Source organism: Sus scrofa, chromosome 6 (assembly GCF_054392235.1).
Source record: "Sus scrofa isolate SSC_HxYL_T2T_F1_AM1 chromosome 6, Sscrofa_HxYL_maternal_Yorkshire_Landrace_v2.0, whole genome shotgun sequence".
Classification (NCBI taxonomy): domain Eukaryota; kingdom Metazoa; phylum Chordata; class Mammalia; order Artiodactyla; family Suidae; genus Sus; species Sus scrofa.
In genome coordinates this window covers 108,390,330-108,407,908 of record NC_139388.1, presented here as the reverse complement: position 1 = coordinate 108,407,908, position 17,579 = coordinate 108,390,330, and the positions used below count along the sequence as shown (strand labels likewise).

General features: G+C 34.8%; 1 protein-coding gene across 2 annotated transcripts in view; it reads left to right on the top strand.

The window, feature by feature from the left end:
• The window catches only part of SMCHD1 (structural maintenance of chromosomes flexible hinge domain containing 1), a 162,817-nt gene that overhangs the window by 60,020 nt on the left and 85,218 nt on the right, over positions 1–17,579 (top strand). For both annotated transcript variants that reach the window (XR_002345042.2, XM_021096137.2), the window contains exons 14-20: positions 316–429; positions 1,224–1,330; positions 2,006–2,088; positions 2,283–2,396; positions 10,692–10,769; positions 10,850–10,969; positions 14,356–14,500. Coding sequence is in view for 1 of the 2 variants with exons in the window: in XM_021096137.2 (XP_020951796.1) it covers positions 316–429; positions 1,224–1,330; positions 2,006–2,088; positions 2,283–2,396; positions 10,692–10,769; positions 10,850–10,969; positions 14,356–14,500 (761 nt within the window). In the remaining variant the exon portion in view is untranslated. The remainder of the gene's footprint in view (positions 1–315; positions 430–1,223; positions 1,331–2,005; positions 2,089–2,282; positions 2,397–10,691; positions 10,770–10,849; positions 10,970–14,355; positions 14,501–17,579) is intronic.

Below are 17,579 nucleotides of genomic sequence, written 5' to 3'. Positions count from 1 at the left end.
TTTATGGGGGAAATGGTTTGAGGTGACTGGCATTCATGAGTGACTTTGAAGGTGTTATGGACCTTTTAGACACATGCATAACTGACATTTTTGTATGAAGAATCTGCTGCTTCTTTTCAAAGATATGTTACAAATAAGTGGAGCACTTATGAATATAACTTTATTAGAATATTAGAATGCTTTTTTCATTTTGCTAATTATAGATGCTGAGTTTTTTCCTTATATAAAAGTTATGTTAAATAATTATGAATATTAAACCTACCTTTCTAAGTAAATATTAATACTAAATCCTTATTTTTAAACCCTAAATATTAGGTCAAGACAATCAAAACACTTCCTCTCTTTTATGGAAGCATTGTAAAATTTTTCCTTTATGGTGATCATGATGGAGAAGTATATGCTACAGGAGGAGAGGTTCAAATTGCAATGGTAAGATCCCAAGTAACAAAAAAAATTTTTTTTTTGCTTTTAAGTGCCGCACCTGTGGCATATGAAAGTTCCCAGGCTAGGAGCTGCAGCTGCCAGCCTGTGCAACAGTCACAGCAGTGTAGGATCCGAGCTGCATCTGTGACAGCTCATGGCAATGACAGATCCTTAACCCACTGAGTGAGGCCAGGGATTGAACCCTTATCGCCATGGACACTAGTCGGGTTCATTTCTGCTGAGCCACAATGGGAACTCCCTAGAAAAAATATTGAGTCTTTTGGTACTGCTCTTTCTTTTGCTTAATTGTTAAAATAAAGATACGGTATTCTATTTTGCCTTATATTTGGCTTTTCCATTGGATGAAGTAGTGGTAGCGTGAATTTTTATGTTTCATATTTGGTGTTTTTAATAATCTATGGAATTTATCAGCCCAGTGTTTAGCCAATGTTACATATATTATTGCTAGTTATCATGGTAATATTATAAAGTGCACATTTCATCCAAGGCCTGCAAACCAACTTTGGAGCCAGCCTATCTTGAGAATGAATAACAACTCCAAAACTAGAGCAGGTTTTATCCCTATACCATGCTCTTGTTAAAATTTGAATCGCATATAATTGGGCCAAAGTAGTTTACATGAAAAATAGAAATAAACACTGTAGTATAATGTAGTAATAACTATTATGATTTATATAGTTAATTAGGATAAAAATATATTTCTTTGGAAGAAACAGATGTTCTCATTGTAGCCAAATTATCATAGCTTTTTTTTGAAATGTTGCTATAAATTTATTCAGGAACCTCAAGCACTGTATGATGAAGTAAGAACTGTGCCAATTGCAAAACTGGATAGGACAGTTGCTGAGAAAGCTGTGAAAAAATATGTAGAAGATGAAATGGCAAGGTAATTTACATTTCAAGATGCATGGTAAAAAAATAACAAGGAAAATCAAGAGTTGTCTTTTTACCTATTCTTGAGTGTTATATTCTAATAGGGCTCTTGTAGTAGATGTATGTGTTGTGGCAAACTTCTTGCTGTTAAAAAAAACTATGAGCTCTAGTTATAAAAACGGAATTCTGTAATGAGGATATCCTGAAATGAGGATATCTTATATCTACAGTGTCACTGTTCCTGCACCATGATTAAGTTTGTTAAAGAAAAAAAAAAAAAAACTTTGGCCTATACTGAGAAGAAAATGGTAGTAACCGCTGAGTGGTAGAGATTAGGATAAAAGAAATAAAAGGAAATCTAAAAACAGAACTGTTTGTGGTTCTTGTAGAGCTAATGATGCAATCATTTTGATTCTTACTGAATTTCACTGGTAATTCTTTTATTTTTAGAGTTTATCCTGTCTCTCAAAGGTAGCTTGTACTGTAAATAAATAGAAAAATCACAAAAAAATGAATAATTCCTGGCTGTTAACACTGAGAAATTTTGTCTTCATATAGAATTTCAGATTTAATCTTTAAAAAAAATTAGAAATAAATGTTGAAGTTTCTAGTAGCTTTTATTTTTAAAAATAAAACCACAATTAATTAACACGGTTCATGAAACATTAATATTCTGGTTTCATAATAGGCTCCCTGATAGACTGTCAGTAACTTGGCCTGAAGGAGATGAATTATTGCCAAATGAGGTTAGGCCTGCTGGAACCCCCATTGGTATGTTTTTTGGGTTTGGGAGTGGGGAGGGTTGTTTTTGTTTTTCTTAAATACTGAAAAAATGCTTTTCTCCTGTCTTACATTTCATGGTAAAAGACCATGCAAAATTAAAGTGCTATGTGGAGACCTAGCACATTCATCAGATTCTTTAGGTATAACTTATGACATTCTTGTTTTAAATTTTGGATCGATAGGTGCATTAAGAATTGAAATATTGAATAAAAAAGGGGAAGCAATGCAAAAACTTCCAGGAACAAGTCATGGAGGGTCAAAGAAACTCCTGGTTGAGCTCAAAGTTATATTACACTGTAAGTATGCAAACTAATTTGGATCTTTATTATTGTTCTTAAAAGTATAATACATATTTTAACATCTTTGTACAATTATTGATGACCTAGCAATCTGACATATAGCACATTTGATTAAAGTTAGGAGTTTCCCGGAGTTCCCGTCATGGCTCAGTGGTTAATGAACCCGACTAGGATCCGTGAGAACGCAGGTTCAATCCCTGGCCTCGCCCAGTGGGATAAGAATCTGGCGTTGCTGTGAGCTGTGGTGTGGTGGTATGGGTTGCAGATGTGGCTCAGATTACTGTGGCGATGGCTGTGGTGTAGGCCAGCAGCTATAGCTCTGATTGGACCCCTAGCCTGGGAACTTCCATATTCCACATGTGCAGCCCTAAAAAAGACAAAAAATAAAATAAAAAAAATTTAAAGCTAGGGTTTTCTGGAACTCCCATTATGGCTCAGCGGGTTAAGAACCCGACATAGTGTCTGCGAGGATGCAGGTTCAGTTCTTGGCCTTGCTCACTGGGTTTAGGATTCAGCATTGCTGCAAGCTGTAGCATAAGTTGGCTGGCAGCTGCAGCTGGGATTTGACCCCTAGCTCGGAAACTTCTGTGTGCCTCAGGTGCAACTGTAAAAAGAAAAAAAGTTAATAGTTTCAAATGTGTTATGAATAGTCCATTTTTAAAAAGTCAGTAGTTTTCTGAGGGTTTTTTTTTTTTTTTTTAAACACTTTATTCTGAATTTTCCCATGTAGGTAACTGTGAGCTAAAATAAAGATGTGGAATATATACATATAGACATTTGTACTGAATAAGAGTTTAGATTAGATAATCCTTAAGATCCCTCCTAAATCTAAAATACTATGTCTCTGAAATTTTGGACCAAAAGTACTGGTTTCAGGTGAGAAGCCTGGTCCAGTCTTTGGTTTAGAGGGAAAAGAACTGCATATTATTGTTCATCTTGTATTTTGCTAATTTGAATCACCTTGTTTGTTAATTTTCTTATCTCTTGTTTTGTCTTGACTGCTTGAAAGTATTTTCAATTTATGTTTTCAGTAATCTCTTCTGTCTTTATATTCGTGCATGTTTGGTCCATGGATTTTCAACATACGGTGTTTTCTTCAGTATATGTTTATTTCCAACATTTAAAAACTATTCAGTGGTATTATATAGTTCCATTGTTGTAAGTGTTTTTTTTTTTTTTTTTTTTTTTTTTTTTTTTTTTTAGGCCTTTCAGCAGTATTGAACAGTTTGGCTAACTTTTTTTATTGTTGTACTCCTATTTTTGGCCTTTTTGACTCTCTATAGTATATTTCTCCAACTTTTTTTTTTCTGTCGCTGGCTTAGAACAGCATACATTTATTTTACCATTCTCTAGGTCATCCATCAGAGGTGGATTTCACTCTGCTAAAATCAAAGCGTTAGCAGGATTATGTTCCTTCTGGAGGTTCTAGGGTAGCCTTGCACTTTTCACTTCTAGAAGCCACCTGCATTCCTTGGCTTGTGGTTCCTTACTCCATCCTCAAAGCCGGCAATATAGCATCTTCCAATCTCTGACTCTGACCCTCTTACCTCCCTCTCATGAAGAAGAGAAAAATCTGCATATTGGCATACCTTGTTTAAGCGTACTTTGCTTATTTCCCTTGCAGATACTGCATTTTTTAAAAAATCCAGGGATGGGGCAACCGTGTGTTGAGCAAGTCTCCTGATGCCATTTTTCCAACAATATTTGCTCAATTCATGTCTCTGTGTCACATTTTAGTAATTCTCTCAACATTTCATTATTGTATTATTCTGGCAACATTTTAATTATGGTGTTTGTCACGGTGATCTGTGATGTTATTACTAGGCCTTGCTAAAGGTTCAGATGATGGTTAGCATTTTTTAGCAATAAAGTATTTTTTAATTGAGGTATGTACTTTTTTTGAAGGAAATGATACTGTTGCACACTCAATACATAGTATAGTGTAAACATAACTTTTTTTAACCAAGAATTAAAATTAAATTTATTTAAAATATTTCCATGTTTTTTCACATTTCCATGTTTAATTATTATTATTTTTTAAATAGTTATTTCCCCAATACAATTTTTTTTCCTACTGTACAGCATGGTGACCCAATTATACATACATGTGTACATTCTATTTTCGCACATTTCATGCTCCATCATAAGTGACTAGACAGAGTTTCCAGTGCTACACAGTAGGATCTAATTGCTAATAAACATAACTTTTATATGCACTGGGAAATGAAGAAATTCATGTGATTCACTTTATTGTGATATTTTGTTGTGATGGTGTGAAGCCAAACCTGTATTATCTCTGAGGTCTGCTTCTATATATGTGTTTTTTAATTAGTAGGTTTTTTTAATTGTAAAATATATATAACAAATTTACCACTTCACTCATTTTAAAATATAGTTTAGTGACATTAAGTACATTTACAGGCATACCTTGTTTTGTGTTTCACATTACTTTATTGTGCTTTGTAGATAGTGCTTTTTTTTTTTTTTAACATATTGAAGGTATTTGGCAACCTGCCTTTCAGATGATAGTTATCATTTTTAAGCAATAAAGTTCTTTTTAAATAAGGTATGTACACTTTTTTAGACAATGCTATTGCACACTCAATAGACTACAGCATAATAGAAACATACTTTTCCTTTTCTTTTTATTCTTTTGGCTGAGTCCGTGGCATTGGAAGCTCCCAGGCCAAGGATCGAATGCACGCCACAGCAGTGATCCACGCCTCTGCAGTGACACTGCCAGATCCTTAACCTGCTGTGTCACAAGAACTCCTAAACTAATTTTAATTTGCACTGGGAAAAAAAGTGTGACTTGCTTTATTGCACTATTCGCTTTTTTCAGTGGTCTGGCATTGAACCTATAGTGTCTCCCAGTTATGCCTGTACATTATTATGCAACCATTACAACACTCAATCTCCAGAAATTTTTCCTTATCCCAACTTGAATTTCTGGTTTTTTTTTTGTTTGTTTGTTTGTTTTTTGCTCTTTAGGGCCGCACCTGTGGCTTATTGAGGTTCCCAGGCTAGGGGTCTAATAAATCACAGCTACAGCTACTGTCCTTTGCCACAGCCACAGCAATGCTATGTCTGAGCTGTGTCTACAACCTACACCACAGCTTACAGCAACGCCAGATCCTTAACCCACTGAGCAAGGCCAGGAATTGAACCCACATCCTAATGGATGCTAGTCGGGTTCGTTAATCACAGAGCCACGAAGGGAATTCCTGAATCTGTTTCAGTAAATTCTCATTACTCCCTCCCCTGATCCTATGATAATCACTTTCCTGCTTTGTTGCTGTGAATTTGACTGATTTATGTATCTCCTTTAAATGGAGTCATGCAATATTTGTTCTTTGTGTCTAGCTTATGTCATTTAGCATAATATCTTCAAATCCCACCTGTGAAGAATTGTGTCAGAATTTCCTGCCTTTTTAAGAGTAAATAATATTCCATAATATATCTATACTATGTTTTGTTTATCCATTCATCCTTTAATAGACATTTGGGTTCATTCCACACTTTAGCCATTGTGAATAATGATGCTGTGAACATTGAGGTACAAATATTTTTTCAGGTCCCTGATTTCAGTTGCTGGATCATATGATAATTCTATGTATAACTTTGAGGAACTGCCATCCTGTTTTTCACAATGGCTGCACTATTTTACATTCCCATTAGCAATACACAAGGATTCCACATCCTTGCCAACACATTATTTTCAGTTTCATTTTGTTTTTGATAAAAGTCATCCAAATTGTGATGTGTTACTATTGTGGTTTTTATTTGCTTGAACATCTTTTCATGTGCTTATTGGCTATCTTGTTCTCTTCTTTGGAGAAATATTTATCAAATCCTTTGTTCATTTTAAAATCAGATTATTTTTTGTTAAGTTTTAGAAGTTCTTTATGTATTTTGGATAATCCATATCAATTAGATGATTTACATATATTTTCTTCCATTCTGAGTTACCTATAGGTTTCCTTTTCTCCTTATTGATGACATCCTTTGCAGAAAAGTTTTTAATTTTGATTTAGTCCAGTTTTTCTATTTTTGCTTTTGTTGCCAGTGCTTTTGGTGTCATATTACAAGAAGTCATTGCCAAATCCAATGTCAAATAGCCTTTCTTAAATATTTTAGAGTTTTACAGTTTGAGTTCCTACTTTTAGTTCTTTGATCCATTTTGAGTTAACATTTATATTTAATTATTTTCTTCTTTTGTATATGTTATTTTTTTTGTTTGTGGATATCTCATTTTCCCAGCACTTTTTGTCAAGGTCTTGTCTTTGCCCTTTTGCATGGTGTGGTACTCTTGTCAAAAGTAATTTGGCTTTATGTATAGTGGCTTCTTTCTGGGCTCTTTATTCCATTGGTCTATATGTCTTTCCTTAGTACCACACTGTTTTTTAGTTACTGTAATTTTGTAGTAAAATTTAAAATGAGGAAGTGCGAGTCCATCTTCATATTTCCTTTTTAAGACTATTTGTGCAGCAGAAATTGACAGAGCGTTGTAAATCAACTATAATAGAAAAAATAATAATCTTTAAAGAAACTTCTAAAAAAGACTATTTTGGCTGTTTGAGTCCCTTGGGATTTTCTATAATTTAGAATGGGTTTTCTATTTATGCAAAAAAAAAAAAAAAAAAGATGGCGTTGGGGTTTTGCTAGGTATTTTATTGAATCTGTAGACTAGTGGGTTATTATTGTCACTGTAATACCATGAACATGATTTTGTATCCTGCAGGTTTTCTAAATTTATTAGCTTTAATAGTGTTTTTGTGGAATCTTCAGAATTTTATGCATCTGTAAACAGATAATTTTATATTCTTTTCCAAAATTTTTTTTCTTTCTTTTTTTTCCTTTTATCTTATTGCTCTGTTTAGGACTTATAATACCATGTTGAATAGGAGTGCTGAAAGTGGCATCCTGTCTTATTTCTGACCTTAGAGGTAAAGCTTTCAGACTTTCATCATTGAGAATGGTAGCTGTGGCCTTTTCATAGTTCTGCAAGACTTTATGCAAGATCTAGCCCTGTGCTTCTTAGTTTCATCTCATACCATGTTTATTCTCATTCACTATACTCCTAATCATAATTGCTTTTTTTATTGTTGCCATATCAGCCCAGTTTTCCTACCTTTGGACCTTTGCCTTTTTCCCTGCTTAAAACTTTCAAATAGTAAATAATTGACAAGCTGTTTATTTCTCAGCTTTCAGATTATCATTTTCTCAGAAAGGCTTCTGATAATGATGATAGATTTTTTTCAATTTTATATTTATTTCCTTAAATTTATTGTAGAACTTGAAATTTTATTATTTAAATAATATAATAATAAATTAATAATAAATAATAATTTTTGCTCTTCAGAATGGGTGGCAAAGTATTTATAAAGGATTAGATAGTAAATATTTAGGCTCTGAGGGCCATAAGTTCTTTGTCACAGCTTCCTAGCTGCCATTCTAGAATGAAAGCAGCCATGGGTGATAAGGTAATTTGTAGACCCCTTGCTCTATAAGGTAGAGCATGAGAGCAAGTTCCTGGGCCAGGGATTGAACCTATGCCCCATAGCAATGACAGTGCCAGATCCTTAAACCTGCTGCACCGTAAGAGAGCTCCAGGGCAAGGATATTACTTGTATTCTTCACTGTTTTCTAGTTCCTGGTATATAGGAGGTAATTAATATAAGTATTTGTTGAATAAATACATAAAAAACAAAAAAGTTACTTGGTCTTTTCTTGAGAACTTCTGATGGTCTGTATCATTTCCATTACAGATTTATAATGGAAACATTGTTTAATTAAATTTTTCTATTACGAATGAAAGATAAATTCGCTTATATGATAAGCCCTATTGTATAAAGGTTAACCTAATTCAACAGTGGTGTAATATTTGATTGCACTTACTTTCATGTGTTTTTGTGATTGTTGACTCTCAAGTGCATGCATCTCTAAAAACAAAGATATTTTCAATTAGCATAGTAATTCTTTGGTATCTTGTAGTACCCAATCCAACTTAATTTCTCTGAGTTCCTTCCTTCCTTTCTCCCTCCCTCCCTCCCTCTCTTCCTCCCTTGCACTCATGCTATGCAGAAGTTCTTGGACCATAAATCAAACTTGGGCTACAGCAGTGATGCCAGGTCCTTAACCTGCTGGGACACCAGGGAACTCCTTTTTTTGGGGGGGATAACCTTTTATGGTTGTCTTTTGGTGATTGGTTACATGTGTTATATTTAGTTACTATATGTCTTCTTCAGTTCCTTTTTTTTTTTCCTTCAGAATAGAGCCCCCTTATTTTTTTCCATGACAGTAATTTGCTGACAACCTGTTCACTTGTACGTAGAGTGTTTCACCTATTTCTACTTGGAATGTCATTTAACTTGTTCTACTGTTTGTTCTATTTCCTGAAAACTGCAGGTTACTCCAAAAGCTTGAATAGATCTAAGTTTACCTTTTTCCTTTCCCCTAAAGCAAGAGTCAGTACTTTGTAGTGAATCTGTATTTATGATATTACATTGAATCATTTAATGACTAACTAATTTTCCCACTTTTAGTGTGGCCAGGATGGGTTATTGAATTTACTTGGCTAAAATGATTATAAAGTTCTCCCTTCCCCTGTCATGTAATGGTTTCATCCATTAATGATGTTTTGCTTAAATTAGTTATTTGGTATGCAAAATGGTGATTTTTTTTTCTCTTGGTTCTTTGATTTCTTCTTAATTTATTGTCCTGTTATCCCAATTTCTTATCTTATATATTAATAAGTAATTTCTGTTATCAGTTAGGGTCTTTGGTTTACTCTAAAACACAATTTTTGCAGGAAAGGCAGCACAAAGGCTTAATTCTTTTTCTTTAATTAGCAGTCAGGAATTTGGTGCTGTAATAAACTGCTAAGTGATTGGTTTTTTTGTGTTTTGTGAAAGTGTTTTTGTGGATTTTTATAGATTTAACATGCTTCATTGATTTTGTTGTTCCTTCATGTTTGCTCCTCTATCCTCTGATACGACTCTCTTTGTCTTTGATTTGAGCTTTATTCCTTTTTGGCTCAAAATATCCTAGAATCTTCTTGGACATCTTCTGTCCTCGAACTGGATTCATCCATTTGCTCCTGCTTCCTTTCATTGGAGAATGGTATTTAGGGGCCTTAGTGTTAGGATTGCTCATGGCCAGTGGCTGAAATTGCTCCTAAGCTTTTTCTTTTAGAATAGAAAAACTGAATTTGAATTTATATTTTAAGTTTTTATTTAACCACTTTGATTTTATGCTTTTATGTTAAATCTTGATTGTTAATGATTACTTATTTGCTTTATTCTATAATACATTTAGTTTCAAAATAATGACATTTGTAAAATTACTGCTGCTTTTTTTTTTTTTTTTTCTTTTTTTTTTTCCTGCAGCCACAGCATGGGCAAGTTTTCTGGCCAGGGACATGGCACAGTTGCAACCTGCCACAGTTGCAGCCTATGCTGCAGGTGTGGCAGCAGTGCTGCATCCTTAACCCACTGCACCCCAAGGGAACTTGCAAATTTGACTTCTTAGAAGTGCTGTTTGTCCTTAGTGTTTATAACAGGTTTATTTCTCTGTGTATAAATAGTGAAGAAATTATTCTAAAGTCAGTCACTTGAAATAATTTTTTAAAAATGTGGTCATGTTAGCTACATACATTTTGATTTTGTGTATGAATTGCTTTATTTTAATTGAATTTTGAAAATATTTAACTCATTTGCATAATTCCAAAGTCAAAAATAAATAACGAGGAATATTTCAGAGAAGTAATATCATCCTTCTATTCTGTTTTTTTTCCTCCATCTTAAGGTAGTAGTTTTATTGGTATTAGGCCTCTCTTCCCTGTATTTCCTGTTATGATGCTAATAAGCAAGTGCAAATGTGTTCATAGTTCTTTCCCTTTCTTAAAAAAAGGTAGCGTCTGTTTTTACTCCTTTCTTTTTCTCTTAATAGATCACTAGGTCTTAGAGATGAGTGCTATTTTAACCTTGAAGAAAACTTTTAAAGAACATTGTTTTTAATATCAAAAGAAAATTACCTCTGTATTCTTTTGTTTGTACCAGTTAAGCTCATTTACAGATGCATATTTAAGAATTGAAATAAAGCAATTTTAATAGGTTGAATGAGTAAATTTCATTATGCTCTTGACTTACATAGGATAGCTTTAGATATTTCAAAGTTGCAGAACTGTTTTTTTAAATGTACAGAAATATATATTTGATGCCAGTGTGACATTTTCTATTCATGTTCTATATTCAGTTTCTCAAGGTATAAATTTTTTTTTCTTTTATTAAGCTTCAAGTGGAAATAAAGAAATCATTTCACATATTAGTCAACATGGAGGAAAATGGCCTTACTGGTTTAAAAAAATGGGTGAGTTTATTATTTGGAATGTTAAAAATTATATCAGTATTATGTTTACTTGAATTTTAATTTCTTCTTAATTTGTCCAGAAAATATTCATAAGTTGGGGAATTATACATTGAAGTTACAAGTTGTATTGAATGAAAGTAATGCAGACACTTATGCAGGAAGACCACTACCATCTAAAGCAATTAAGTTTTCTGTTAAAGGTAAGCAAAACACCATTTTATAACTCCATATGCAAAAGGTGGCATTTTAAATCAAAACGGAAATAGATAATTTAATAGAAGATGTTTGACCTATTGTATAACCATCTTGGTCTAGAATGGCTTTATAATTCTGCTTAATAATCATTTCTTAGAAATTTTTGAAAACATCATTGTTTTCTAGCTTACCTTGTTACTGGTAAAGTCTAAAGTTACTCTAATTCCTGATCTTTTCATGTTAACCTCCTCCACCCCTCTTCTGCAGTTCCCTGATGTTTGAATAATTGGGGGTCCAAAGGAGCAGAGGGAATCCCAATTTCTAAAATTTTAAACGCTAGGAATTTTTCTTGAATTACTTCAGTTTCCTACTCTTTTTTTCTTTCTCAGCATCTTATTAAAATGTTGGACCTCTTGACTGGTGTACTAATATTGTTTTTCCTGCTCTCTGTCTTTTGGTTTTATTTTTCGACTTTATGAGACTTCCCTAACATGATGTTTTACATTTATTGAAGTTTTCCTTCTGCTATTATTTTTACTTTCTAAAATCTTTTATTCTCTAATTATTCCCTTTTCAAAGCATTCTCTTCCTCCCGCATGGATTCAGTATCTCTGTTCTCTGCAGCTATTAATAATAATGGTATTTTTTTCTTGGTGCTTTTAAACTTTATTCATAGCCTGTTTCCTCCATGTTGTTTTTTGTTTAATATTTGCTCTGGGCCTTTCATAACATTCTTTAATTAACTAGCGATTTGCTCACATTTAGTAATAGAAGATGTGAGAGCTTTTATTTCATTTGGGGAGATTACTGTTAGAGAATTTTAGGGTTTTTCCCTCTTTTGCTGTTCAGATTTGCCAGAGTAAAATGTAAACACTTGAATGCCAGCATTTTGGGAGCCGAACTGGGGAAGATTGTTGGAGGTTTCACATTCAGTGTTAATCTTTGACTCAGTTTTCCTATTTTTCAGTAAACTATGTCACTTTCAGTAGTGCTGTGCCCCTTACTCCTTAGACCTGCTCTTGGAGTTCCCATCGTGGCTCAGTGGTTAACGAATCCGACTAGGAATCATGAGATTGTGGGTTCGATCCCTGGCCTCGCTCAGTGGGTTAAGGATCCGGTGTTGCTGTGAGCTGTGGTGTAGGTTGCAGACGTGGCTCGGATCCTGCATTGCTGTGGCTTTGGTGTAGGCCAGCAGCTACAGCTCCAATTAGACCCTTAGCCTGGTAACCTCCATATGCTGCAGGAGCAGCCCAAGAAATGGCAAAAAACCAAAAAAAACAAAAAACAAAAAAAAAAAAAAAAGAAAAAAAAAAACACCTGCTCTTAACTTCCCCAGACAAGAAACCTTCCATCTTTTGCTAGAAGATGAGGAAGGCAGTTAACTAGCTCCCTGGATTGAGGGGTGGACATCTGGAGAACTAATTCTCAAATAGACTTCAGTTTTTATTTCAACTTCACTCCAATTTGATACAGCCATTTTTGAGATTTTGAGTGTTTTATAATGTGAATTAAATTGGCTTTCTATTTGCTTTGTTGATAATTAAGGATTTTATTTCTTTTTTTGTTTGTTTAGGGTTTTTTTGGTATTTTTAGGGCCGCACCTGCGGCATTTGGAAGCTCCTGGGCTAGGGGATGAATTAGAGCTGCAGCTGCTGGCCCGTGCCACAGCCACAGCAATGCCAGATCTGAGCTGCAACTGCGACCTACACCGCAGCTCTGGATCCTTTAAACCACTGAGTGAGGCCAGGGATCAAACCTGCATCTTCATGGATACTAGTTTGATTCTTCACCTACTGAGCCACAGCAGAACTCCCAGGATTTTATTTGTTGAGTCTTTCTCCTGTTTGGTTACACTTGCCCATAAGTCCTCCAGCTTTCAAATTCTGTTTTTGTGGTCTATTTTCTTATTTATTGTTTTTGTAGGTTTAGGCCTCTTTTTAAAAAAATTTCTTTAGTGTTATATTATTATGGGGTTTTAGCCTGTGATCACCTTGTCTTCTCTAATCAGAAGGCCACCTTGGGGAGTACTCCTTTTTGTACATACGAATCTACCACATTCTTTAAATAACAGTTGTGAAGCACATTCCATAGTATGGATGTGCTGTAGTTTATGCAGTTTTCTTTGATGAGCATTTCCCTTTTTTTGGCTATTACAAATCATATTTCTATATGGAAAAGAACTATACTTGGTATACATGTGCTGGAATTTCTATAGGGTAGATAGCAAGAAGTAGAATTGCCAACCAGAAGTATATGTGCTATAACATTTTGGATATATTTATTGTCACATCGCCCTCCCAAAAAGTTGTGCCATGGTGCCCTCACTAACAGACTGAAAGTTCCAGTTTCCCTGTGTTCATTACTGGCTAACCTATATCATGTATTGATTTAGCCTGGTTGATGGTTTGATTATTTCTTTAATTATTAGGTTGTATGCCTCTTCTGGCCTTTATTTGACATTGTCTGTCGTCTGTGGAGGTTTCTTCTTTTGCTATGTCCATTTTAGCAGGGTAAAGCTATTGCTTCGAAATTCGAGTTTGTATCTGAATTACCTGCAGGGCTTAATAAAATGAGACTGCTGGGCCTCAGTGCCAGTTTCTGACTCATTGGGTTGAGGCAAGCCCTTGAATTTGCATTTCTAATAATTTTGCAAGGGATGGCTTAAAACTGTTAGACTAGATACAATACTTCGAGAATAGCTGTTTATAGGAAGTTTTATTGTATTGTGAATATCCTTTATTTTGTACGTTGCAAATATTTTTTCATATAGAGCTTCTCTCTTGTATCTAATAAAGTGTTTTAAACTTTATCAAATATATCCTGTATAGTTATTGACTGTAGTGTTTTGCCTTAGTTTTTCCTTCAGTAAAATTACAAACATATTCCTTTATTCATGTAATTCACAGTTCAAAAACTATCTTCTGGAGTTCCCGTTGTGGCGCAGGGGAAAAGAATCTGACTAGGAACCATGAGGTTGTGGATTCGATCCCTGGCCTCGCTCAGTGGGTTAAGGATCCTGCTTTGCTATGAGCTGTGGTATAGGTCACAGACACGACTCAGATCTGGCGTCGCTGTGGCTCTGGCATAGGCCGGCAGCAACAGCTCCGATTAGATCCCCCCAGCTTGGGAACCCCCATGTGCTGCAGCCCTAAAAAAGACAAAACCCAAAAAACTATCTTCTGTCTCTAGAATTTTACTTTAATACATGGTATGAGATAAAGATCTATTATTTTCACAAGTGGACTATAGATATGATTTATATAAATTTTACACAGATTTAAAATGCCATCTTTATCACAGTCTTAATTTCCCACATATAATGGATATTTCTACCTATAATGAATCTTCTGACCAATGAATTTTCTTTTCATGTTTACTTCTTTTTATTAAGAGGGTAAGCCAGAGAAATTTTCATTTGGCCTTTTGGATCCTCCTTTTCGTGTTGGAGTCCCATTCAATATCCCTGTGGAGTTTCAGGATGAATTTGGTCATACTAGTCAACTATCAGCTGATATTCAGCCAGTTTTTGAAGCAAGGTAATTTGAAGAATCAATTCATATTTGACTTTTCATATTTGCTAAGTGTTCATTCTTTTCTTTTTTTAGCTTAAATTATTTGTATGTGGTTAACTTCAGGTTTCTTATTTAAAATGTCTAGTAGTGCATTGTTGTGGCTGTGGAGTAGGCTGGCAGCTACAGCTCCAATTTCACTCCTGGCCTGGGAACTTCCATATGCTGCAGGTGCGGCCCTAAAAGCAAAAAAAAAAAAAAAAAAAAAAAAAAATCTATGGATATTTTATGATATCTGGGGGATTTATTTAGCTCCAGGCTATTCTCTGTGACTACAGTGTTATATATAAATTGCCTTGGTAAGGTTGAATTTACTCCTTAAATTATTTGGATGAGACTGATAGCTTTGTCTTACTCCCATTTCTTTTTGCAAGTATGGTGTGATGTCTCCTGGCAGTTCTGGTGGTAATACCGCTTTTATTAAATTGTGGCCATTTAAACTTTGGGGTTACCTACTGATGGGTTTTTAACCGGCTAATAAAATTTATTTGGGTTTGTTTTTAAAACCATACCAATAAAGTTTATGCTTTCCATGGAAATTTGGTTCTTCCTTAGAATTTGCTTTTGCAAATTTTGCCTTTTACAGTGATATGATTGGCTTTATTAAGAAATAGCTCTTAGAAAATTATACAGTGTGTCCAATGATATAATTGAGGATGTTTATTGTTTTCTATTACCTCTTGTTGAGGTACCTAGGGAGAAGTTTTTATTTGTCTAAATTCTGCTGTATTTGTCTTTTGGGGGTCACTTTTTATGTATGTTTTCTTTTGTTGTTGCTGTGTACTTTTTTCCTTTTGTGTGATCGCTTACTCTTTGAGTCCTTTGCATATATACTATATTCCAGGCATTTGCTAGCTGGATATATAGATGTGAATAAGAGCATAGTGTTTGCCTTCTGGAAGCTCACAGACTAGTGAAGTATAGTTAATTTAGGGTCTAGATTTATGCTATGGTTAAGTTCCTAAAAAGCAAAACAGTTATAAAAAATATTCAAAATGAATTTTTATAAATATTCTCTTAAGTTGTGAAAAATGATTTTTGTGTAAAAAGTGATTTTGATACATTGAATTCTTTTGAATATTAAACCAACCATATTGGAAGAGTTGAGTACTTAAACATCTTTGGTTAAAAATAAAACACTAAAAATATCTTGTCCAGTCACAAATGGAAAATATTTGTGTATTAGTCCACACCTATTATCAATTATCTTTAATAAGACATCATTACACATGAAGTCTCTCTCACACATACATACTGGTAATAAAGATTTTGAACAAAAAAATCTTGGTGGCATGGCCATGTGAATTTGTCTTCAGAAAAGTAAGACCATTGTCTGAGTGGGTTTCTTTGTTGGGGTTTTTTTTTTTTCCAGCGTTATCTAAATTTAAAAATAATTATTTACACATGCAACCTAAAGAATCAAATAGTTTGACAAGGCTGATATAAAAAAAGAGTAGCTTCTTTTCCTCCTGCTGTTTCCACCCTACCCAAAGTCTACTTCTCAGAACCACTTTCAGCTTTCTTACCTGACTCTTCTGGTACCTACTGCCATGATCTAAGTAACTTTTATTTTATTTATTTTTTTTTTTTGTCTTTTTAGGGCTGCACCTGCTACATACGGAGGTTCTCAGGCTAGGGGTCTAATCAGAGCTGTAGCCGCCGACCTATACCAGAGCCACAGCAACACCAGATCCGATCCGCATCTGTGACCTACACCATAGCTCAGGGCAACGCCAGATCCTTAACCTACTGAGCAAGGCCAGGGATCAAACTCGCAACCTCATGGTTCTCAGTCAGATTGGTTTCCGCTGTGCCACAATGGAAACTCCCTAAGTAACTTTTATATTGCTACTACTTCTTGCTTCTTCATTTTTAAGAATTATCTCTGGAAAATGGCTCTGGAAAATTATCTCTGGAAAATTATCTCTGAAAATTGGCTCTGGAAAATGAGGGTACTCTCTCTTGTTGCCACTTAAATTACAAATAAGCCCCCTTCCTATTCCTGCATTCTTCATTAAAGTTATATTTTGACTTGGTCAGTATTTAGTACTAGCTTTATTACAATTATGTAAATGCTAATCACTTTTTTTTTATTGCACGGCTTTGTTGATGTTATACTTTTTTTCTTTGCTAATTACTACAGATTAAACCCTAACTCCCTATCGGTTGTCTGGTCTCTTTTCAAGATGCTTGGTGCATAGATAGCCTATCAGTTTTATATTCTTGGAGGCATCTCTCGAGGGGTTTTGTAAGGTGCCCTTGTATGGATCAGTTGTTCTTATGCTTATTACAGTTGTCCTTCTGTGAACATCCTTCACTTTATCCTGGGGATTCCCTTTGTCTTTTATGTTGGGGGAAATATATTAAAAACAAAACCTACTATAAATCTTGCAAACTGGGAGTTCCCGTTGTGGTGCAGTGGTTAACGAATCCGACTAGGAACCATGAGGTTGCAGGTTCGATCCCTGGCCTTGCTCAGTGGGTTAAGGATTCAGCGTTGCTGTGAGCTGTGGTGTAGACCGCAGACATGGCTTGGATCCTGCGTTGCTGTGGTTCTGGCATAGGCTGGCAGCTACAGCTCCTATTCGACCCCTAATCACTATGGTTACTTGCTTAGCAAAGGATTCTCTCTCGGAATAGGAATGAAATTGCCAATGTTGCATATAGAGCAGGAACAGGAGGGAACTTCCATATGCCATGGGAAGCGGCCCAAGAAATGGCAAAAAGACAAAAAAAAAAAAAAAAAATCTTGAAAACTTCTTCATAAAGGTAGAAGAGAAAGGAAACTTTTTTTTTTTTTGGCCACACCTGTGACATGTGGAAGTTTCCCAGGCCAGGAATCAAACGTGTGCCACAGCAGCGACCTGGACCCCAGCAGTGACAACACCAGATCCCTAATTCACTGTGCCTCAAGAGAACTCTAGAAAACAATATTTTGATTAATAAACAGTAAATCAGAATGTGATGCTTATCACAGATAAACTGATAACTGACAGTTTCTCTGTTATATGGATAGTGAATATAACATGTCACATTCATGTTTTCA